General features: G+C 33.6%; 1 protein-coding gene across 1 annotated transcript; it reads right to left on the bottom strand.

Annotated features, from left to right (window-relative positions):
- Positions 1-13,712: 13,712 nt before the first annotated feature.
- On the bottom strand, positions 13,713-16,425 carry LOC114169328. The gene has a single exon (XM_028054440.1). The coding sequence runs from the start codon at positions 16,304-16,306 to the stop codon at positions 13,958-13,960; it is 2,349 nt and encodes a 782-aa protein (XP_027910241.1). The 5' UTR covers positions 16,307-16,425; the 3' UTR covers positions 13,713-13,957.
- Between the last annotated feature and the right edge of the window lie 10,139 nt (positions 16,426-26,564).

The following is a 26,564-nucleotide window of genomic DNA, read 5'->3' as shown; positions in this document are numbered from 1 at the left end:
CGGTCCATACAGATCGTCTAGCACGACCATCCAAGTCGTCGGGCTGACTCAGCCTGTCCAAGTCATTGGGCTGACTCAGCTTGTCCGGGTCGTTGGGCTCACCCGGCCTATCAAGGTCATCAGCTCTGCCCAGTCCATACAAGTCGTTGGGCACGACCTATTTCAGTTGTCAAGTCAGCCCAGCCCATCCGGATCTTCGAGCCTGATGTCCTAAATGGGCCAGTCAGGCCTATCAAACTTTTTCGGGTCGTCGGGCCTAATAGACTCGCTTGGGTCACCGGGCCTGCCCTACCCATTCTTGTCTTTGGGCTTGCTCGACCCTTCAAGGTTGTCAGGTCTGCTCGGTCTGTACAGGTCATCGAGCACGGTGCGTCCGAATCTAAATTTAGCCTACTCTATCTCAACCTTTAGCCTAACCCAACTAAAAATTTAAATTTGAAATTTGGATTGGATTTATTGGATTATCAATATTTGAAAATCTCTATTTAGAGAATGGATATCCAATCCATAAAATATATAATATGTAAATCCATAAAATATATAATATGTATATTAGGTTGAAATCCAGATCCATTGAAATCAATTTGAAATGGATTGGATTTTTAATGAAATAGATTTTAAATGGATTGGATCAGAGAAAAAGTGGATCAGATCAAGAAAATTAGATTTTTTGCCCACCCCTAGATAAAAGATATAAAAAATTGTTTCACTTGTTGAAGGAAATGCTTCCACTCCAAAAAATTGTGTACGTTCTTGGACATATAACCTATAGTGTTAAGCCAAGCATGTGAATCCCAATGCGTGAATCTCGCATGTCGAAATGTATCTATATTGGACTTGTTATATTTTTATGGGGTACAACGAGACATGTCGTTTAAGCAATACACGAGAAACGAAGACTCACAATGTTTTAGTCATTGTATCAAGGTAGTTAATATATGACCAATATGTATTCAACCTTTGACTGACAAAGTTATCATGGCCTAGATGTAACAAACCAGTCTTATCTGAGATGTATTAGACCCACCTTGGCTGAGATGTATTAAACCCTCCACCAGCATATCATCAACCTTAGATCAAATGGCCCCTACCCATCTTAGGAACATAATGTACAAAAGCCGCATAGGCTGAGATATACTCGATTCCCTATATTGGTAGTGGTGCATAGACCGAGATATATTGGATCTTATGTCACCTTGTTGAGGTTGACATGATGTCGATAATCTTAAAGCCGATATGATCCTTACTCACATATAGTTATTACGATTTTAGTTGGGATGAGCCTGATCCCTCTTGGTGTTCATATTACTTCGTCGAGATAATCTCGATATAGTGTTAACTAAAATGTTCCTGGCCCAATATGTCTTGAGATGTTCTCAACTTAATGTGTTGAGATCTAGACGACTCTACCCCCTATACAGTAGCCCTTCAGGCTCTCAATTGAATGAAATTGAACAAGAGACTTGACATTTAACCAATTAAAGCAGATATGTATTAGAATACAACATCCCTTTATGTGGTTCTCCCCTTGGACTTAGATGTGTTTGAAAATAAAGTTTGAACTAAATTGCAACCTCTTTGGGCTAAGATATGTTGGAAAATTAGGGTTGAACTAAATATTAACCTCCTTTGGCCGAGATGTGTTGGAAAAGGGTTGAACTAAATTGCAATCTCTTTGGGCCGATATATAATGGAAATTATAGGCCTTAATTAAGTGGAAAGCTTTGTAGGTCGTGATGTATTGGGAAGCAACAACGATAAAATAGGTTAAAAATCCTCGTGCCTTGAAGTACTTTGGGAAGTGACAGTATTGAGTTGGTGGAAGTTCCCATGAGCCAAAATGTATTGGGAAGATCAAGGCAATGTATTTCTAATTACATTGAAATAGAAGTAGATCATGTATTTTTAATTACCAATTTTATTCTTGTATAGAATTAGATAAATGTTTTGCTAATATGCTTGTTTAATTGTTAAAGTATTGCAATGATTTTTATGAAATTATGATTGAAGTATTGCCTTTAATAGTCATTCTTGTTTGAAAATATGATCTAAAAGTTGTGCCTTATGATTCTCATTAAGGGAAAAATTCTTACACTTTGTATCGTAGCTATTTACAAAAGATGTTGTGTTTTACTTTCTACATTTAATTACTTTTTATCAACTTTAATTGTTAATTAAATATTTATTCATTGGAATGCATGTTATGTGAATGATTTATTTTAATGAGGGTTTTTAAATTAGTTTTTTATAGTATTCATTATTAATCTAATGCTTTGTATCTCATATTTATTATATTACATTTTAATAGAAAGGTATTTGTATTCATCTTAGACAAATCTTAAATACATGTGTTGGATTTCCAATATTATTTTTCATCCGAATGAGTTATTGAATTATTTATTTTTTGAAAATAAGATTATTATTTTCATGTGTAATTTGTAATAGAATCTTACACGTGTTATCAAGGGTCACAAAGATCTACATTGAATGAAATTCTTTTTCTCTATTTTCTAATTTGAACCAAAAGATTCCTAAATAAGTGTATATATATATATATATATATATATATATATATATATATATATATATATATTAATTTCTTTCTTTATTAAACCAGATAATTCCTTCTCTATTTTGGGTTTGGTAAATATCTTTTTTGTAGATCTTTAGTGAGAATTTTTTAATTCATTTTTAACAATTCAAAAGTAATTCTTAAAGTATCCTTGTCATCTTTAATTATACAATGTTGTGAGTTGTCATGAGTTGTTGAACGAGGTGGTGGATGACAACACCCTGATTTTTCTGCAAAAAATGATTTATAGTTATTGATTTAAATTGCAGTTCTAATACATATTTTTCTGCAAGATTTATACTTGTTGATTATAAAGTTGAAGTTCATTATTGTTATCATAAGTGAATTGGGTGGGTGATGGAGGAGCATGGAGAGGTTGAAGGGCCTAAAAAGGATGAAAAATAAGGATCGTCATTGAGATGTTGGAGAAAGAAAAGAGTATGGTGCAAGAAAGGCCGAATTTGGAACTTGAAAATGAAATAAGAAGGCATACACAATGAATTTGTTTGGAACTTGAGGAGAAAAAAAAGAAGGCTTATACAATGAATTTGTTTGGAACCTAAAGATAAAACAAGAAGTCATGAGAACATTGACCTTTTTATGGAGAAATTATTCGAACAAAAGAGTCACCAAGAGAGGGAAAAACTAGAGCTATCCATGTTATAGGATATTCAGTTAAACATGAAAAAGTTAGAGGATCAAATATCATCGTAAAGAATGATATAAGAATATCAAATGAAGGAAGCAAGATAGATTAATGCATTGACTTTAAATGTAAAATTTGTCTTAGTTTGTGTGTATGTGTGTTCTTTTTTATATTTACAATGATGTATTTGGGAATGAAATATTTGAGTATTTTGCTAACACTAACCCAAAATAGGTTTATTACGTCCAACATTTTTTGCTTTTTACATATAGTTTATATCAGACGTAGATTCAAACGTAAATTTACGTCTTGAAATAACATACGTAAATTTACGTCTAATGACATTATAACATGATTGTGTGTTTGAACTTTGGCCTATGCAAATTAACTTTCTTTTTGCCAAATTTAGTTTTGGCATGAATGTGGTCTAAGGGGGCAGCTAGAAGGGGTTGGGAAACCATCTTGAATGGTCGTTGATTAACCATTAATCACAAGATTAATGTAATTTTAGTTTTACTCTTTATGACCATTGAAATTAAGGTTGTAGAGTAAGGATAATAGGAAAATTAGAGAGATAGAGCATTTTGTTGGTACAAGCACACAAATAGCAGTGAAAACATAGAGTTTAGAGGAAATTGGAATCACATTGGAAAATGAGATTAGAAGGAGTCAAGGAGGGGGCACAGTGCTAACACAAAGGACTAAGATTTTTGGAAATTAAGCAAGGAATCCAAGTTAGGGGTGTTGAACTCGTAATTTTGATGTGATTGGTTAATTGTATGTGTATGAAATAAATTGTGCATCATTTCTCTTTGTAAAATCTTGAGTTTCTGGTTTCTGGAAATTTTTCAGAAACTGCTTGACGGGCCTTCAAAGCCGCCACGCGACGCATGTTGGACAAACCCAATTTATGGGTTTCTGCTTTGAATCGCTTGGCAGTGATGAACTGCCGCCAAGCGATATACGCGGGTGTTGTTGCATTTTTTATGTCTTTTTTTTGTTTTCTGGGAATTTTAGGAGCTCGAGGGAGCCTCTATGATAAGAAACATTATGCTCATTAAGAAATCGTGTGAGGTGACCCTTTAATTATAGTGAATGGGATGAATTAGAGATTCAATGGATATTAGGTTTTTATAAATTTGGGGAAAAGGAGTGTGGCATGATTTGGATTATAATTGGTGATGAGATTTTGAGCAGTTGAATTATACTCTATGAAAATGGAACGGGACGTGATAAAGATTGGTTGTGAAAGAATTTGATAGGATGGTATGGTTGTTGGATATTTGGGTTTCATACAGGTGCAATACCAATTTGGAAATTGTCCAGAAAGTAATGCATCGCCTGACGGTTCCTAAATTGTCGCCAAGCGACAACGTGACAATGGTTGTATTGGGAATTTTGTGGATTAAGGCTCCCAAGGTTGGAATCCTATGAATGGGTACTTTAGTTTATACGAAGAGAAAATAAAATAAGGAAACAATAGTGAAAGTGTGTCGTGATGGGGAGTATGCATTGATAGTGAATAACTGAGTAATAGGTACGAATGAGTTGTTCAGTTAGGTTTGGTTTAAGTATAATAGAATGAAGGTTATTACAGGAGAGAAAGGGTACACATTGGGTAAATACCTATGGGCAGGGACACAATGTGCGATATCAAAAAGTCTAAGGATGTCATGGTGGTACCTAGCTTCGCTATAAGTTAAGGAAACTGTACATAATTGAGACTTCATGCTTAGATCTATATTACTAGCGAATTGATGTATATAAAAATTAAGTATGATGAATTGGTACGGGGTGAATATTGCTAGTAATCTAGGATGCAACCTGGGTGGAAATTGGTAATGGTTTAGTGACCTTAGACAACAATCAGGATTGTCAAAACCAGTCAACTCGGGTACTGGTGTAGCACCTGGCGATGGTGGTTAAACCGTCAAGCGACAGCTGCAATTCCAAAAGGTCACAATAACATGGGGCGCCTGACGGTGAGTGTCGTTCCGCCAGGCGATACTTGCAGAAGTATTGATTGTAGAGGCACTTGGCGCCTAGCAATAGATATGTCCCGCTAGGCGGTCTGAAACTGAGTTTCGCCTGGCAACTTTGGAGCAGCGCCAGGTGATAATGCAGAGGCAGAATGGCTATTTGCTTTTTATGTGCGTGGTCTACCAGGATTTGGTGATACCTTAAAGATCGATTTGTTGGAGTGTTCCTTAAGTTATGGCTCAGAACGTATCCCTTGAGTTGTGGCTCGGGATAGGGGTTAAACACATGTCATTCCTTGAGTTGTGGCTCAAAATGGCATTTCTTGAGTTGTGGCTCGGGATGACAGATGAACACGAGGAATCCTTGAGTTGTGGCTCGAATTGGCGAGTTGTGGCTCGTACTAATGGGTCGAAAAGATTGCTCTCCTCAATGTGTAGCCGACGAGTTTGGTAGTCTTGGGACATTATGAATTATGTTCGTATTGGAAACTCCACCTGACGTTACGGAGTGTGGTCCGTAGCAGGTTTCCCGTGCGTGTTCTCTAAGTTATGGCTAGTAGGAATGGCAGCAAGGCATCTTGAGGTATTCATCTAAAGACGTAGAACATGGATTACATGGTGGTGGTCATGTGGCTTTGTATCAAAGGATAGAGTTCCTTTGATGAGTGTATGTTATGTAAATTTGAATTATTATATGTTACTGTTAGCTCACCCTATCTGCTTGTGTTTGACGATGATCGTGTATTGCGTTACACAAGTGCATATGATATTGCAGGTGGTATTGGTGAAGCATGCAGCCGGAGCAAGGCTAGACTGGGGGAAAAGATTTATCAAAGTTTTTATTATTTATGGTTTTGAATAATTTTGTAAACTTTTATGTTACCAAACTTGGTTATTGTATTTGAATTTTATAAAGTTTGGATTTTAGTTATTTTCTAATGTAATAAAGTTTTTAAATTTCCTATATTTTTGGAAACGATAGTATAATAAATGATGTTTAATTATTATTTTATTTTATTTTATTTAAATTTGTAATATCCGACCGGGATGTTACACCAGCACCCCCGTGAAACCCAACGTGCAAGCCACATTGGAACTCAACAACAAATTGGAGCTCCACCAAATCTCGCCGCCATCCATGCACCACACCATAGACCTTCAAGTTGCACATCAACATATCAAATCGCGAAACCACAACTCTCCCTTTCTTCGAAAAAACGCAAAGAGCGACAACCAAACATATTTGCATCACCGGAGCCACGCAAACCACCCTGCCTAAATTTGCAACGCAATGGAGGCCTTCCAAGGTTCGTGGTGCTCACAACATGTTTGGAAGGTGGTTCATGACGTCTTCACATGGTGGTTCGCAAGCTGTGAAGAAGAAAGGGAAAATATAAGTGGCGAGAATGAGAGTTTGATATTAGCAGAAGAAAAAACAACAAAACATACACCAATGGAGTGGTCATGGTGGTCATGAATGTGTTTGTTGGCACTATTGTGAAGAAGAGACTAAAAATCAAAGTGATTTGAGGGGTTGTATATGAAGGGATTTACATCTAACCCCTCTAGGTCAAACATAAAATTTGATTTTTACGTTTGAATTGCTATTACCAAACGTAAACTTATGTTTGACCTCTATCTACCAGATGTAAATTTACTTCTGACCAAAAGGATTAGACGTAACTTTTGACAAATTATTTTCAAAATTTTATTGTGCGTTTTTTACATTTGACATTTAATGACCGAACGTAAATCATGTGACGTAATAAGCCCATTTTGTGTTAGTGTAATTCAAAATGTTTGTTAATTTTTGTTGTACTGACATAATTTTTTAAATGTTTTAAATCTATATTATTAAAAATAGATTTTATTGAATTATGAAATTATAAATACAGGGTATAATAATAAATAATTAAATATTTGAATTTTGACATTTATAAATGTCATAATATGATGTGAATTATGACGTTTATAAGTGTCATTGTTTCATTGGATTAGTTTTTTAACTGTCATTAGTTACCTTTTTAAAACTTCATTTTATACAATATATAAAGTGGTATTTGTTGCAGCATTTGACTATAAAACGCCATATTATATTTTGTGGCAGCAGGAATTATGTCGTTTTCAAAAACTCCACGCGCGTAAATAACGTTTGAAAACATTGTAATATCCAAAAAATAAGCACTACAACCTCAGCCCTGAGATTGATATTATTTTAGCTTATGAGGCTTGAACCTTATAGTTATTACTACTTGTTCATTGGAACGGATACATTTTGGTTTAACCTAGCTACCATGCAAGACTCTTATTACACTTCGTTTACTACTACAGGGGGTTAGTGTATTGTGTAGGGCCTGAGCCTGATACATCTTAGCCAAGGTAGCTCAGTGAATATGGGATGTAGGGCTTGAGCCTAATACATCTCAGTCAAGCTAACTTAGTGAATTTGGGATGTAGGGCCTAAGCTTGATATATATCAGCCAAGACATGATAGAAGTGTGTTGTATAAAGAGTATGATACATCATGACCAAGCCAATTTGGTGTGAGGGCCTGATAGATGTCGGCCATGCCAATTTGATGAATATAGGATGAGGCTGGATAAATCATGACTATTTTGGACATGGACCTACTATTCGACAAGGCAATTATTTTACCTTTTAACATTACAACAGTTATAATAGAGTATTTATTAACATTTATGAAGGATTTTAAATGTCCCTAAAGGTAATTAATAAGGACCATATATATAAAGGTGACTCATTCCGGTAAAGTTATCTTAACCTTGTTATCATTACTAAAGTGGCTATATATTCCTCACCACTGACTTTAGCGTGGAGTACTTGCAGGTACCCACTCCCTCAAGGTACATTATAGACTTGGCAAGGACATCCCAATCTTGAAAACATAACATATCCCAGCAACTAGTAGAAGAATAATATCATATCTTGCAGGAAAACTCAGTTCCATACAAGAATAGAATGAAAATGTAGTCATGCAAGAATCCCACTTTTTTTACAAATAGAATTAGCACATTAGCATGTCAATAATTAGACTACAATATAAATCCTAGTAAAGTAGAATAAACCTATAATAGAAGCTTTAAAAGCACAAATTATATCATCAAGAAGGTAGCATTTTAGCATATGAATGAATATAACATCATAACGTCCAAGTGAAGGCAAAAAAGCAAATACATTACTCGTACATAGTTGAAATAGACTATTATGTGAAAAACGGCAAGTGCACCGGTAGCACGTAACAAGTAATAAATATATCGTTCTCTCCATAGGGACTTGTGCAACACATGACAAATCTCACAATTCACAACTCAAATAGACAACAAAGCTCACAAAAATACAAAGAAACTCTTTTTGGTATTTTATCAAACAGTTGGTGTGCAACAAAAATTTAACATAGACTATATACAATTGTCAATACTAGATTTCATTCACTTTATTCTCATGCATTCACAAACATCTCAATTCCAATTTCAAGTCAAAATCAACTCATAAGAATACTTAAATCTTATTCCTAGTGACTTTGAGTCTATGATAACTCATTAAGTTCCAATTTCCTGAATCCTCAAGTGAAATCATGCATTAAGTTCAAGAGTCTTAAGATTACTAATGAATCATGTTCTATCCCTAGATACAAGCTCCATTAGGCATTCAATTTCAATTGTAGGTTCAAAAGACATTTTACAACACCTCAAGAACCATAAATCATGCATGAATGGCTAAACCAAAGCAAACATTAAGCATGGAAATTAATTACTAAAATAGAAATGGAAAAGCACATGGTTTAACATAAAAAAATGCATAAGATTCAATTTATTACATCTAATCTCAACACATAGGTTTAGCTCTCCATGGAGGAGAACCTAGGGTTTACAAATAAAAGAGATAGGAAAGGAATTGAAACCAAAGAGAAGATGCAAGCGCTCTCCCAAGGTTCTTGGCAACCACTCCTTGTTCCAATTGCGCGTCTCATTTGCGTCTCCATCTCCCAATCGCAACCCATCTTCCTCTCCAACCCCAAAAGGGGGAAAAACCACCATGAATGGGCAGTTTGATATTGTTATGTATTTGAAGCACTAGGCGTGATTCCAGTGGCGCCCGACGCGGGTATTTGCTTCAAAATCAATATTTTCTTGTCAAATCATGTTCCCTCGAGTTTTTGCTTGTTTTCCTCCACCACAAATGTTTCCTATTAACTTATTTAACATACTTAAAAGAGATATTAGAGGCAAAACAAGCATAAAATAACTAAAACACAAAAACAATACAAAACACACTAAACTTGAGAATATAACAAGACAGAAGCTAGGAAAGAGTTGATTTATTCATGACAATAAACACACAAAAGGAGGTAAAAAGGGACATTATCATAAACCATATTAAAAAAATTATAAATCATCTAAATCAAAATGATACAAAAAAACATAAAGTGTATTCAAATACAGTGAGACTTTTAGCTCTTACCTTTTATTCTAGTCTTACTAAAAAATGTTATAGTAAAAGCAGTAATGTAAATATGATAATGCGACATTATTAAAATAGAATATAACTATATTAAAACATTAAAAATAATCAAATTCTAAAAGGATGCAAGAAACACAAAATTGTAATTAAGTCGAATAAAACTATATTAAAAAGTTAAGAACGATCAAATTCCAAGAGATGCAAGAAACACAAATTGTAAATAAGTCCAAAAATTTGTTAGTTTTACCTTTTACTTCAATCATTCTAAGACTCACAATAATCATATTTGACTATTTCATATTTAATATATTATAATTAAATTGTATAACAAAAATATCCTTAAATCATAGGGATCTACCTATATTTTTCAATAATATGGATATAGTGAACGAACAAAAGTATAAATGATAAAAAAAACAAAAAGAATGGACACTTGCATAGTAAGAACATGAACATTAAAAAAAATTGAAAATGAGAAAAAAAAAATCAATAAAAAAAAAGATGTGAGGAATATATACATGAATAAATGAGTATTTTTCATAGCAATTTGTTTTCTTAGAAACTTAATTAAACATTGTCAAAGTACATTGAGTACTCTTACAGTAAGACAAAGACCGAAAAACCAAGAAAAAAAATCATGAATTCAAAGCATATTAATGGGTATGATGGTAAATTAACGAACAAAAGCGTAAATGACAAAAAAAAAGAAATGGACATGTGCACAATTAGAACATGAAAATTAATGAAAAACAAAAATTAAAAAATGATGGAAAAACCAATAAAGAAGATAGATGTGAGAAATATATGCATGAATAAATAAGTATTTTCAATGGCAATTTGTTTCTTAGAAAGTTAATTAAAACTTTCCAAAGTACAGAAAATACTCTTACAGGAAGACAAAGATCGAAAAACCAAGAAAAAAAATCATGTATTCAAAACATATTGATGGGTATTATAGTAAATTAACAAACAAAAGCGTAAATGACCAAAAAATAAAAAGAATGGATTGATGCACAATAAAAACATGAACAATAATGAAAAACAAAAATTGAAAAATGATAAGAAAAAAACAACAAAGAAGACAGATGTGAGAAATTTAGACATGAATAAATGTGTATTTTTCATGTAGTTTGTTTTGTTAGAAAGTTAATTAGACCTTGCCAAAGTACATCTGGTATTGTTACAAGAAGACAAAGATCGAAGAACTAAGAAAAAATCAAGTATTCAAAGCATATTGATAGGTATGATGGTAAATTAACGAACAAAAGCATAAATGACCAAAAAACAAAAAGAATGGACACGTGCACAATAAGAACATGAACAATAATAAAAAACGAAAATTGAAAATGACAAAAAAATCAACAAAGAAGACATATGTGAGAAATATAGACATGAATAAATGTGTACTTTCCATGTTAGATTGTTTTCTTAAAAAGTTAATTAAACCTTGTCAAAATACATTGAGTACAGTTACAAGAAGACAGAGGCCGAAAAACCAAAAAAAAATCATGGATTCAAAGCATAATGATGAGTATGATTGTAAATTATCGAACAAAAGTGTAAATGACCAAAAAACAAAAAGAATGGACACGTGCACAATAAAAACATCAACATTATTGAAAAATGAAAATTGAAAATGAAAAAAAAACAATAAAGAAGACAAATGTGAGAAATATAGACATCAATAAATAAGTATTTTTCATGATAGTTTGTTTTCTTGGAAAGTTAATTAAATTTTGTCAAAGTACACCGAGTACTATTACAGGAAGACAAAGACTGAAAAACCAAGAAAAAAAATCATGAATTCAAAGTATATTAATACGTATGATGATAAATTAATGAAAAAAAAAAACGTAAATGACAAAAAACAAAATATATGAATAAATGAGTATTTTTTTGTGACAATTTGTTTTCTTAGTAAATTAATGGATATTTTATCGAGTTATTATTAAACACAGCATTAATTTTAAATATTTACAACATTATAGTTTTATTTTATTTTTAGATACTAATGCAGATTATTTAATATTTTATTAAATTTAGTTGCCAAAAATTATTTTATAACTTTAAAGCCTGAATATTATAATAATAATAATAATAAACATTATTTTAATTAGAATATGTATTTTGAATTAAAATTTAAAGTAATGGATATTTTTTCTGAATTATGATAATTTACACTAGTTTGAGCCCTCAGTAATTTCTATAATAGAACATATAATACAAATTCAAACCATGTAACAAGTTACCATTTGATCAATTTTACTTAAGCCCTTCACGGTGATACGACAACGTTTGGGTTCTTTCTACATAGGCAAGGTTTTCATAGAACTATTCCATAATAGCAATTTCATGCTAAGATTCAACATTTTTTGTTAAGCGAAAATTGAAAAATGGTGAAACTTTCATTGTTTAAGAATAAAATTAATTCAATAATGTTTTCCATTCAATTTCATGTAAATTAACCCGTGGAGTTTTTCCCTAAGATGCCCATGCATGACATTCCTCTTGCATTTGCAGCACTCAGTCAAAGCTCCATAACTACTCCAACGGTAGTGGTTTAATCTTCTAAAAAATAATGCAAGCTTTTTGTCTGGATCTGGAAAGAAATAGAAATAAATTGTTTCCCTTACAATGATATCATTTGCCTTGTTTACTACTGAATCTAAAATTTTATTTTCATCTTATTTCTTCTCCCAGATAAAAATAATAATTAGGTCCAGCCTGATTATTTTTCCTTCTGTAAAACCATTTTATTATTTTAAAAAATTATAAAAAAAAAAACGATGCTTTGAAAAATCCCTTTATGCATGTCTCTTGATTGCCATAATGTCTCACCAGCCTCAGCTACAGTTTCCTGTCTTCATCAACTCCGACAAGAACGACCACACCCTTAACATTCTATTCTAAGGTCTAATACAGAGGGTTGGTGATTAGGGTGCGGGGTTATGAAAGCATACAAGACCGGTTATTGTTTCTTATGTGCACATAACAGAGAAACAATTGAAAATCGGAAACTATTTCCTACCTGTTCTTGTATTTTACTTTCTGAACCAATGTTTTCAAAACAAATTTCAGAACTTCGTATAACTGTTTATCAAAGCAGTTTTAAAAAAAAAAAACTGAAAAGAGAAACAAATAAACCATTAGGTATATTTCTGTTTCTTTTTCCTTCCACAACACAAACAAGGAATAAAAAGAAGAACGAAACCTCCATAGGATGCAATCACTAAAGATTCCACTTGAGGTACTTAATTTTTTATCATAAAGTTCAATCCATGCTGCAAGTCAGTGGCAAGTTATGATTTTTACATACATCTAATTCGCAGAAAAATTTGTAAACAGATGGCCAACCCATTCCTCAAGTAGCAATCAATCTCGTGATTCTAAGCATATCATGGGCACGTCAAGGCACTAGCAGGTTATCTCTTTCCAATACTAACACGTAATTCAGTACAACTCAATGCACACTACTAACCTCTGATAGTAAAGCTAAGGACTTTTTAGATCTCATTAGTTTACGCAGAAGGGCCTAAACTTCTCAATAGCTTGGATGATAATAGGGTACTATCCTCAAGGTAACAAATTTCCATAATTTGGCCATCAAGGAAACAGGCCTGGTAATGTAATGGTTTAGTTTCATGTTAACGCCCAAATTTGCAGAGAGGACCGAAAAGCTGGAGATCACAGATCAGGTTTCCCTTCTTCTTACAGTCGAATAATTGATAAATGTAGGTTATGAAACATGACTACTAACATACATCAACAATTGTTTCTGTTGATTTTTAAAAGTTAATACTATCAACCTTAACAGAATGTAGTCCGAAATTCTACCACAGGATATACTAACAACCTTCCCAGTAACTGATAATGCATGGCGCTCCAAAGAATTCAACTATCCAATAAATCAATTATTAATCAGACAAAAGATCACCCAAATGAATGTTTCTAATATTTCTTCTATAACTATCTGATCACATTTTTTCAACAAGATATAAATTGGTCAGAAGATGAAATAACAACTAGAAGTGAGTATCAAACACTATTAAAATTGCTAGCAAAGAATAGCAGAGAACATAGAAATGCAAAACATAAAATGTTTCCACAATTTGTGACTTCATCTCAAGATAATAAAAGGTAACAATTACCCTAGTTAAAGGTCCTGGTTTCAAAATAAAGCTCTGTACATTATATTATAATTATAAACATAAGCAACCAGCAGCCTTGAATTGGTATGAACTAAATTTAATCAACTTCTACTGGAAAAGCTAAACCTTACTAAGCAGTTTCTCCTTCAGTAGTTGGAGCACTTTCAACAGGATCAGAAACCTTGCGATTAGTATTCACTTCATTCAATTGTTTCATTTTTTCCTCCAAAGCAAGAAACCTCTCATTTAGAGATTCAACTCTACTCAAATAAGCTTCAAATTTACCAGACCATTGAGATTCAAAATCAGTACAGTTCTTGTCAAACTCTATCATAAAATCCCTCAACTTCGCCCTTTCTTCGGCTTCTTTCTTTAGACGTTCCTTCTCCACCTCCATCACAGTCAAAACAAGTCCACCGGAGCCAGGAACATCCGCATACAGTGGTTCGTCACCTTGAGGATAGCGTGCTCTATATTCAGTAAAAGCCTTTCGTGTTTCTTTCAAGGCCTTTCTATATCCATCGACAAGGCTTTGCATCATATAAAGTTCTTTCTCAAACCTATATACCTCCATCTGTCTTTTCTGACTCTCCTCAAACTTCGCTTTATGCAAATGTTCAATCAAGTTATCTCGCTTCTGTAGCTCATCCATTAAGAGTTGTTGATTCATTGTAGATTCTTCGCAAGCCTGATCTTTTGTGGCATACATCATTCTAGCTTTCCCCATCCAATGTTCCATCTGTTCCATGCATGTTTCAAAGTCCATTGGTTTGGTATTCCACGGGCTATCACTTCTCAGCCTCTTATTACTTCCATTCAAAGAATGATGAGAGTTATGATTATCCAGGGCTAGGCTGTCTCTCTTGTGACCATTACCAAAAAGTGATGAACCAGAAATCATCTGAGGCTCATCCCTGGATGACAGGAAATCCCCGACCGGATTGTCACGAAGATCAATCCCAGAACCAAAAGGCAATTGTCCAGCATCCATCACTTGAAGACCATTTCCAGAAGCTATCCCCTCCATAGGAATACACTTTGGAGAGAGATGGAACCCGCCCTCGTGCTCATCCTCTTCTCCATCCTCCTCTTCCTCTTCCCCTTCCTCCTCTTGCTGCCCATCTTCTCCTTCGTCCTCTATAAGTTGTTCACAGTGCAGACCCTTCAAATCACCATGACAGGGCCGCAGAAATGGCTCTTCCACGCAGCTCTTTTGATCCATAAGCCACATCCCAGGCTCTTCAACGTCCTTAACCTGCTCAAAATCCATCATTTGTTCCTGTCCACCTTGCTCCTTCTCCACTTCAACCTTCTCAACATTATTGTCTTGCCCAAGACTCAACTCAATGTGGTGCTCCTCCAATTCCTGAACCTGACCCTCCAATTCCTGAACCCGCCCCTCTAACTCCTGAACCTGACCCCCATCAACCTCGTCCATCTTAACATCTCCGCTCCCATCCACCTCCTCCTTTACCCCCTCCTCATCTTCATCTTCCTCCTCTCCTTCCTCCTTCACCTCATTCTCCTCCTCCCCCACCTCAACGCCTTCCTCATACAACTCCTTATGTTGCGTCTTAATCAAAAGCTGCAAATGCGAAGCGTAATAACAACTCACCAACTGCGGCGCCCTCAATTCCTTCTCAACCATACACCAAATCATTCCCGCCCAATCCATCTTCTCGAAATTCCCCTCCTTTATCAAATCCAACCACCCTAAAATTTCACCAGTCATCATACAAGCATCATAAGGCAAAAGCATCCAATGATACGCTAACTCCTCAACAAATGCAATAGATTCATTCAAGTCTACCGAATCATCGACCACAGCAGCGACCGCAGCGGCGCCAACGTTCTTCTTCGGCAGCTTCAGGGCGCGGCCGAGATCGGCGCGGCTGACATTGATCCTGAACCCGTTGACGTAGCCGCACCGATAATTGGGGACATAGCTTGCGATGAGCTGCGCAAGGAGATCGGCGCGGAGCGCCGAATCGAACTCGACGTTGACAAACTCCCAGAGCCCCAGACGCTTCAAGAGGCTCTGGTGTTTCTCGAAGTCAAGGGTTTTCGCAGGCGTGAAGGGAATAGGTTTTAGGGTTTCGACGATACCCGGAATCTTCTCCCGCCACTTTCTCTCCTTCGCGGTCCTCCTGTTACCCATTTTCTTCTTCTTGGTCGAGCGTCGTATGTTAGCACCGCCTCCTCCGACGGCGGCGCCGGGGATATTGGGCTCCGCATCATCAGGCTCCGTATCATCAACGGTGACTATGGGAATCGGTTCACGCATCATAGAATCATGATCTTGGTTAGGGTTGGACAATCTCGGATCGGGATCGGGTAGGGTTAGGGTTTCAGTTTGGGGAGATTGGGAAACGGTGGGTGGTGACTTTTGAGATGGTGACGGGTCCTTTGATCGGCATTGTTCGGCGGCGCTAGGGTTAAAGGCTTCGTCGGAGATTTCACTCTCGATTGGGTTGGTCATGGCGAGAGGGAAAACAAGAAAAGAGAAAACTTTTCGAAATGGAGAGAGAGTGAACTGTGAGAGATCAAAGGCCAAGTTTTTTATACTCTTAAGACGGGTTTGGAGTGCAGAGTGGAAACACTTTCACTAATCGCCCCTTCTTATTCCCCTCACCCACGTTATATTTTTAATTTACATTCAATCAAATAAATTTAAACATTAAACAAATCTTATTAAATGTAGACTGTCAGAATTTTTTAGGGACAATAAAATTTGTTGATATTTAATTGAGATTTCAAAATATTAAAAAAAAAGAGTTTTAATAAATTATTCTGTTAATTACATACTTTTCAAATATTTTATTTTATATTTATAAATATCATTTTTAAATCAAGTATGTCATTCAGATTTTTCATGACAATAACCGTTAGGGTATCATTACTTTCTTCCAATTTCAAATATATATATATATCTATAACTATATATAAAGGGGATTCCCTCTTTTGTGTCCACATTTCATAATTCCAACTTTACCCTTTATAATTTAATTATTTATTAAATTTTTAAAAATTAACGGTTACTTTTACAAGTTTTTATAAAATTATTTACTTATCTCCTTTTTCTTTTTTTCTCTTACTATTCATCAACAGTTATTTTTCTCTTATTTTCTCCGTACATTTTATTTTATTTTTTATAAATATACTTTTATTTTGTTATTTTGTTTATTAAATTAATAACATTACAATATCATCAATTATTAATATAATTCAAAAAATGCGTACACACAGGCGCGATAGCGCCTGTGTTTACACTAGTATATATATAAGGTAATTGTTTTGTGTTATGTTTCTTACAATCAATTTTTAGTTTATTATTAATATTATTACAGATAATGATTCAATAAATAGATAAAAACATTATATTTCTTCTTTAACTAATTGTGTTTTTAAATATTTTCTTATTAATCATGATATTATCAAAATATATTTATATATATATATATAATTAAATTTCATAAAGATCGAGAAAGATTTGTGTTTTTTATTATTATAATACAACTAATAAATATATAGTAAAAGGTTGAAACAATTATATTTTAAATTACACAAGATAACTTATTTTATTGAGTTTTTTGTAAACAAAAATAAAGGATAAGCTTGTTTATATTATATTTTTTTAGAAAAAATACTAATTGTAATTTTTTTATTTATTTGTTTAAATTATTAAAATAAAAACAAAAATTTCTAACCGAAGTTAAATAATTTATTTTAATAAACTATTGAGAATAACTCATGGATATAAACTATTGTAGAAAGTAATTACGAAGACTCTAAAATTTTATAATTTCTTTTTATAATAAAGAAAAACTACCTCTCTAATTAAAAACAAATGTCTCGTGTCTTCTTATCTTTTATACACTACAATCTCGTGTCTTTCATTCTTCATTTTATTTTCATTCTTTATTTTCAATATTTAAAACAACTATAATAATAATAATTATATAGTATTATAATAAATATGAGTTTCTTCTCTTTTTCTTCAAGAAATAATTCTCAGCTCATCTGTTTTTATTAGTTTTGTACGCAGAAATCAAGCAATATAGTAAATAAAATAGTTATAAAAGTTTCTATTTTAGTCATTACTATTTTTACATAATACTTGTTATAGTTAATTCAAAGCATGTATGTTTCTGTTAGTTAGTTTACACTTTGTTATCTGTACTTAATTCTATAAATAGAGTCTTTGTTTTTTGTATTCAGCAGTTGCAGTAATAAAAATCTACAAAATCATTTCATATAGTGTGTGCATACATGCTACATGCTGTTGTGTGAGAGTGCTCTGCCTTCTAATAGTGTTATCAGTAGCAGCAAGGTTCAGGACATGTGTGAGAACGTGTTGTTATGGTAGATGGAGGAGGAAATTTTCTACAAATCTCCCAGTTTTTTATGGCATACATGTTGTGTGTGTATGAGTGTTCTGCCTTCTAATAGTGGTATCAGTAGCAACAAGGTTCGGGACCTGTATGAGAACGTTTTGTTATGGCAGATGGAGGAGGAAATTTCCTAATAAATCTCTCAATTTTTTATGGCAAGAACTTTGACTACTAGGTGATAAGAATGGAAGCCATTATCGGTTATCAAGAAATGTTAGAAATTGTAAGAGATGGTGTCTGAGGGAAGGATGATGATGCAACCAAGAAAAAGGACTGCAAGGCTCGTTGTTTGCTTCATTAATGTGTGGATATGGTGAACTTTGAGAAAATATCCAAGGCAAAGATAGCCAAGGAGGCCTAGGACATCCTATAGAAGACGTATGGAGGTGTTGAGAAGATTAAGATGGTGAAGCTCCAGTATTTTTGAAGGTAGTAAGAGTTATTTTCTATAGCTAATCAAGAAATAGTGGATGAATACTTCAATAAATTGTAATTGCTGGTAAATTCCATTAGGCTTGTGGAGAAAACATCATTGATCAACAAATGGTTGAAAAGGTGTTGAGGACATTATCCTCTAAGTTTGACTATGTTGTGGCAGCAATAGAGGAATCCAGGATTTTGAACAGATGAAGATAGAAGAACTTCAAGGATCACTTGAAGCCCATGAATTAAAAATGGTAAACAAGAATGTTGAAAAGGTTATAGATGAGCAAGCATTGCAGGCCCAAGTGTCGAACAGATGCCATTCTTCCCGTGGCAGGTGGAAGAAAAATAGTTTCTGTGGCAAGTTGAACAAAAGGAGGATGATCAACCAGTCAAGATCACGCAACGGGTGAAGGAAAATCAGAATTCTTTGGCAAAGCCAGTAGAGGTGGTTTCAATGGCAGAGGGAGAAAAGGAAAGAAAGTGCAAGATTTGAGAAAGATCCAATGTTATAACTGTAAGAAGTGGGGACATTATGCGGTAGATTGGTAGCATGGGAAAAGGAAGTAAAAAAGGGAATCTGGCTTTGAAGCACATGTGGCTCAGGGTGAATAAGAAGAATGACCAGTAATGTTGATGGTTACTATCCAGAGTGAAGAATTTGGGTCAGAAAGTTGTTTTCTTGACACAAGTTGTAGCAACCATATGATTGGGCATAAAAATTGGGTTTCGAATCTTGACACTAGCAAGAAAAGCATGGTCAGACTTGTAGATGATAATACAATTGAGGCTGCTGGAATTCGTGATATAAAAATCAAGAAAGATGGAAGAATTGTGATTTTTATTGAAAGTGTGTTGCATGTTTCAAGCATGAAATGTAATCAGCTTAGTGTTGGGCAGATAGTAGAAAAGGGGTTTTTTTTGTATGCATGAAAAATGATCTATTAAAGGTGTATGATTTAAAATAGAAGTTGATTTAAAGCAAGGATGTTATTGTGAATGAAGAAGGTTCTTGGGACTGGACAACTCAAAGCACACCTTGTACGCATAACATAACCATTAACCCACGTGCTTTCTCACGTTAATATGCACACCACATATTTAAAAACACATATCTTCCAACCCAAAAAGAATCACCTCAATTGGACATCTGTAAAAAATATTATGAGGAGATGTGGTTGAACTAGAATTTCAAGGGAAATTCAAAGGAGTATGTTAGTGTGTGTGTGTGTGTAAGGACATGAGGACTCCGGATTGGTTGGAATCCTGAAACTCCAATAATCATTCACGCTCAGATAGAGCATAATGGATTATGTCGTGAGGAGTAGCAGGAGGTCCTAGTCGTTGGACTTGATTAGTCTTAGACGCGAAGGGGACTTACCTTGGGAGTGGTCGAGTGATAACCCCTTGCGCCCAAACTCTGCAAAGTTTGGGGACCGTCACAGGTGCATGCCACCAAGAGATCCAATGTCGCTTACATAATCCGGATATTCAGTCTAGAGTCATGTATTTGTGCTATGTTGTGATGCATTTAAGTAATTATAATGATTATGAACATAATTGACTGATATTCATAATTTGAACTGCATGATTCCTCTTATTTAAGTTAGCCTACCCTTCTTGTCTATGTTGTCCCATTTGTATGTTTTCTCCTTTGCAATGATCACCTTATAATTGGTGTGAGCAGAGAAAGAACCAAATGAAGACGCTCCCCTCTTGGACAGGAGCTGATCCATGGCTTGGGATATTCAGTAGTAGATCTAGCTCATGCCTTGTATTAAAGTTTTTGGGATGTATTAGTTATCTCTTTCCAGTATAGGTTGTGCATATGGCCAGTGACTTATACGGTTAGTTTGGATGACTATACTAGCACTCCATAATAGTTTATTCCTACCATCTGTTTTGTTTGATCATAATATAATGTTTTATTTAGTAGTGTAAAAACTATTAAATGGGATGTTACAATAAAAACACAAGATTTGGAAAGAGTAATAATAAAACTAATAAAAATGTTAAAAATTATATAATATAATAATATAAATGATCGTTTATAATAGGTATAAATACAGATTTGGTACCCCAACTTTTTGAGAAAGTTCAATTTGGTACCCGAACTTTAGGAATTTTTAATTTGGTACCCAAACTTTTTAAACGGGTTTATTTTGGTACCTTCCGTTAAACACTACATAACGTTGCTTGGCTTCTGTTGAGGTAACACTATGCATGGCATACGTGGCAAAAACATGGTTGGGCACATGGTTTTTATGGTAAAAAAAATTCGAAGTAAATAATTTGTGAAGTAAAAAATTTTACAAAAGCGTTCTTCTCGATTTGAGGAAAACATTAGGGATGTGAAATCGAAAAATTTGCAGAACGGAAAATTAGGGCAGAAGCTAAATTTGGGAATTAGGGTTCAGTGGTTGATTTGCGTTCGGTGATCGGAGAAGAAGGACAAAGATTTCCTTCCGTTCGTTGGAGAGGGCGAAGCTGGGAAGAAGAAGCTTCAGCCGTTCTCCAAAATTGTCTCCCACCATTCTTGATAGTTCTAGCCATTCTCAACACAGTTTCCACTCCGCAATTGCATGTAGGTGCTTCACCCAACCCTCTACAGCCACCACTAGTACAGAACAAGCTTTGATTTCGCATCAACCATGAATTGTGAGAGCAAGAGGAAGATGATTGAGCCCTTAACATTTCTTCAATGTATAGAAAAATCAGAAGAAGAGAAAACCACCTATTAGGGCACTCTCCACAAAATAGGGCACTTAAAGTTTACAAATAAAGGGGAATTCCAACTCATTTTATCTGAACCATTGTTTCTGCCACGTATCCCCAGCACAGTGCCACCTCAACAGAAGCCAAACGTCGTTATCTACTATTTAACGGAAGGTACTAAAATAAACCCGTTTAAAAAGTTTGGATATCAAATTGAACATTCCTAAAGTTCGGGTACCAAATTGAATTTTCCCAATAAGTTGGGGTACCAAATCAGTATTTATAACTTTATAATATATAACTACTATTTATGTATAAGTCTTTTTATCTTTTTTTTTTCTTCTTATAATTTTTGCAAAGAAATATATTAGCTTTTAAAATTTATTAACAACATATATTAAGTTAAGAAATAGTGGTAAATAGAAATATGGTCAAGTCAAAGCTTTTAATAATATTTTAACTAAGAACAAAGTTAAAGAGTTAAAAAGAAAATTTTTATTAAAGTGAATAAAAATATAGGGATTTTTGTTATAATATATATATATATATATATATATATATATATATATATATAAATTTCTTATATTTTTTTACCTTTGAGGATAAACAATCTTGTTTGAAAAAGGATAAGTCATCATTACCAAATGTAGCTTAATTATATAACTTTCTTTGTTGGTTACAAATTTCAAGGACTTAGGAGTAAGTATCATATGCAAACACAATTTTGAGTGTAATACAAATAACAAAGTTTGTGAAAAAAAGTAATTGTTATTCTTTTATTGAAAATTTTTATCTTTTGTAGGTGATCCTTATTTCCTTTGCACTACTATAAAAAAATGTTATATTGGTTATTTATAAGTTTTCACATTAATTTGGTTATTGATGTGACATCCCAATTTAATAGAAAAATTTTAATAAATAAAGCATAACATAATTATAAATAATTAAAGCACGAGTCATAAAGTATAAAAGACTCAAACATCATAGTTATTCATAATATACTAGAAGTAATACCAAAGGCATAAGACAATGCCAATAACAGAACTAAAACAACAACAATTTAGCAAAAGATTGCTCACAGAGCAAGGAATTTAAAGTAGAATAGTTCCAACAGGGTGCTCAGAAAGTTATAACACTAAAAAATCTAGACTAAACAACTACGTCTCCACCGACATCGCGATCACCTCCACATCTGCTCACACCAAGTATTTGTGATCATCACAAATAGGAAAACTAAACAAGGAACAAACACAACAAGAGAGGGTAAGTTAGAGATAAAAAAAATTCTTCATCATATATTTAAACAAGCATATTTTAAACCAACATTTTCAGTAAGCACACAAGGCATGTGATGGCAAACAATAAAGACCCTCTGACTCAATTATCCGGATAAATATAAAAAGATCAGATTCATTGGATGCTTGCACTTGTGGTGGCCTCTACCGCTTTACAGAGCCATTGCCAATGGGTTTCACCCTACCATGCACAAGGTTAGTCCATAATCATTTAGGGCTATTATCCTGCCAAAGACTAGGACCTCCTACTACTCTCACCACTTGAATCAGTCTACTCTATGTGAGTCTGATTGATTCTTTAGAGTTTCAGGATGTAACCTTTCTTGAATCCTTATCTGATTATATACACTACAACACCACTGTGAAATCTCGCCAAAAGTCTCATGGAATTACGTCTAGCTCATACTATATCTATATTTCTCAAACCAAATCCACATGTTATCTTAAAACATCATAATTTCATGTCAATGCACAACCAACCAACCAAGTCATGTTTCACTTCATACCAAGCACATCAATTCTAGTCTCATTACATCGCATAAAACATACATGGTATCATACTTTATGCTTTAAGGAGTAAATCAATCAATCATGGAAGCAACCAAGCAATTAAAACAATTATGTTGTTAATCTCGCTCAGGCTAAAGAGCTCTCACTCAAGCAACATGAGCCTCTCACTCATGCTAAAAGCTCTCGCCTGGGAGAGATTGCAAACATGGAGCACTGTGAGGTTTTGTAAGTTCTCACTTAAGCGAGACCTCCCTACTTGGGCGAGATCACTCTCGCTCAAACTAGAGCTCATCGCCTGAGCGACAACTCAAGCAGAAACCTGGGTAAGTTTCCTGCTACTCTCACTTAGGTGAGAGCTACTCGCTTGGGCGAGATTAATAGGCTCATCACCTGTTCGCACATGCAAAAGACCAGAATCCAGTCCAAACCAAACACAACTCATTTTCATACAATCAAAGCATCAATCAACATTTTAAACACAATTTTGAGAAAAAACAAGCAAGACATACTTACGCGAAAATGAGACCATAACTGAGACTCGCGTGGAACCAGAGCTACCAAACAAAAAAGAAATGAAAGGATAGGGGTTTAGAGCTATACTTACGCGAAGGGGGAGCGTTTAGTTAGCTTGGAAGAGAACGTGCAATAATCTCAAAGGGAAACTTGCAAGTGCCCTAACTCAAGTTCTGCTTTAGTAGGGGGAGAAGAGGGATGAACTATTTTGGAGAAAGGAGATAAGAAAGGAAGTAACTGGGCAGATGGAAGAGTCTTGGCAAAACAAGTGGCTAGCTTGGGCCTTTACTCACTAGAGTTAGGCCCATTAACTTAAGACACAGAAAGTGGGCCTCATAATTGATGAAGATATTACTGGTGTAAAAAATGAGACAAATTTTTCATTTATTGTCAAACCAATGTAATATATATATATATATATATATATATATATATATATATATATATATATATATATAGCAACAGTTTAAATATTGACTAATATATAAATGGATTGTAAAGTTATTTTGAAAGACACATTATATTGGTTGAGAAAATGTTCCCTCTTTTACATCAATTTATATTTTAGCCAGAGTGAAATTGACAATATTACATTGTTAAGTTTCAATGTAATATGTTGTGTTATTTTTTTTTAAACAATTTGATTACATTTGTTCCTTTCCCAACCTATAAATGTAAATCATGAACATACTAGATTACAAAGAAAATAAACTTTTGCATTATCCAAACTTACAAATAAAAAAAAAAACTTGTCCAAAAATAAAGTATATCAACACTTTAATGTAAGCATTAAAATATAAGTAACCATAGTTATTAATAAAAACTAAACTAGCTATCTTGAAAGACAATGTCTAAGAACCACATATAGCCATAAATCATAATAAGCATAAGTTTAATTTGTGAAAAGTCCTTTGCTCATTCATGATGAATTTCTTTAATTATATTTGTGCCCAATGACTCATCATCTATAAAAGTTCAAATATAAAATAATATTGGTCTTCATAATAACATATATGAAACCTCTAATTGGTTTTCTAATAATATTTAGATGTGTTAATATTTACTCGTAGGATTCAACAACACTAAAATGAATTATGATCCACATCCAATGCACTATATTATAGCCACACTCAAAATTTCCTTATTGTCTATTGTACTAATATATGAAATTCAACGAAGTTAATTTATTGAAAAACTAAAAAAACATGATTTTAATAGTTTGAATGAAAAACTAAATACCTTAAAATAAATCCAACGTAGATTATGAAACAACGAAGTGGATTGCATACATATTAATGACACTAAAAAAGGCATTAATAATTTACTATTATACGAATTATAATTAGATATTATTTTGTAATTAAAACATACACTTATACTACAAGTTTCACAAGTTTCATATTTTTCCGTGATTTTCAATGTAATGAATAAAACCACATGACAATATTGTTGGTGGGACAAATAAGCATCAATCGTTAATGAAGCCTAAAATAATTAAATAAATTAGTAATGTTACTTTAATTATGCAACATATAAAGGTAGTGAGTTATAATTACGAATTAATAAAAGGCACCATGTAATATTAATTTCAAGATTGTTGAATCCACCATAGAACGTAAGTTTGACATTCCATTTTTTTTTACAAACTTTTGCATAGATTGAGGCTCATGGAAACCATAGATTTCAACATTCCTCCTGTTGACAATTAATTGATTTATATATCTACATTATTAACACAAATATATGCAACAATAGTCGATCTCATGAAACATAAATTGAATAAATAATGTTTAGAGATTTAAAGTGTACTCACATAATTCATAATTGGATTATAATTTTAAGCATCTAATTACCTTAGGTGATTTCAAAAACATCATTGATATTTATATACAATGTTCTATTATCATTGTCGACATTAAAAATTGTTGTATCCCAAGGAATGACACAAGATGTCTGAAACAAATAATGTGAAATCATGACCAACTTCTAAATTGTATTAACATTTTAGTGTATTTGTGATTGAGGCTCAGAACTAAAAACAAACAAAATTGGGACTTTTGGTCTCTTCCTGGGATCTTGTAAAACATAATAACAAATATTGTGATATGACAATCTAAATAAGACAAATATATAGATAAAAAGATATATACCAAATATACTAGATTGATTTTTGAAATTTTCTTAATTTGGTGTAGGTTATGCAATGAGTGTTCCAAGGGTCTCTCCCACTAATGTAACCTCCATTGTGGGCATTACAATTGGAGTAGTGGCACTTCTAACTTCTTTGACCATCACTATAGTGAAATCATCATGCATGGATAGGGTGTGCATGGTTGAGCCTCTTGGTTACACTCTTCTAATGATCACTAAATGAGGAAAAACTTATCCAACAAACAACCTACATTAATGGCACATATCTTTGTGTATTTCCTCCTTTTCTAAGCCCTCGATAGCACAACTACCTTTTATGATAACATGACCATGAGTAGGAAGTACATATGGATCAACCTCATTATATGAATGGTAGATGCCCATAGAAACCGTTGGTTAAACTCACATCTCAACTCATGACTAGAGTGATCTTTAGTAATAATATCAATAATCAATATGTCATGACAATCTTGGAAAACAAAACTTCCTTGTGAGTTTCGCTAGTATACGACTTCCACTAAACAACAAGTCAATATGTTATTCATAATTAATCATGAAATATGTATAACTAAAAAATAAAACATTATTAATAAGTTATTATGACCTTACATTTTGTTAGACATCCTCTAACAATTTTATAAATCTCATTTGACCTCCTTCTATAGTTTTTCGCGACATCCACTCTCATGTTTATTAAGAGGAGATGCAAGAGATAGAACTCCTTCAGGAAAAGTTTTTT

Source organism: Vigna unguiculata, chromosome 11, assembly GCF_004118075.2.
Source record: "Vigna unguiculata cultivar IT97K-499-35 chromosome 11, ASM411807v1, whole genome shotgun sequence".
Taxonomy (NCBI): Eukaryota; Viridiplantae; Streptophyta; class Magnoliopsida; order Fabales; family Fabaceae; genus Vigna; species Vigna unguiculata.
This window is presented reverse-complemented; position numbering and strand designations above follow the sequence as displayed.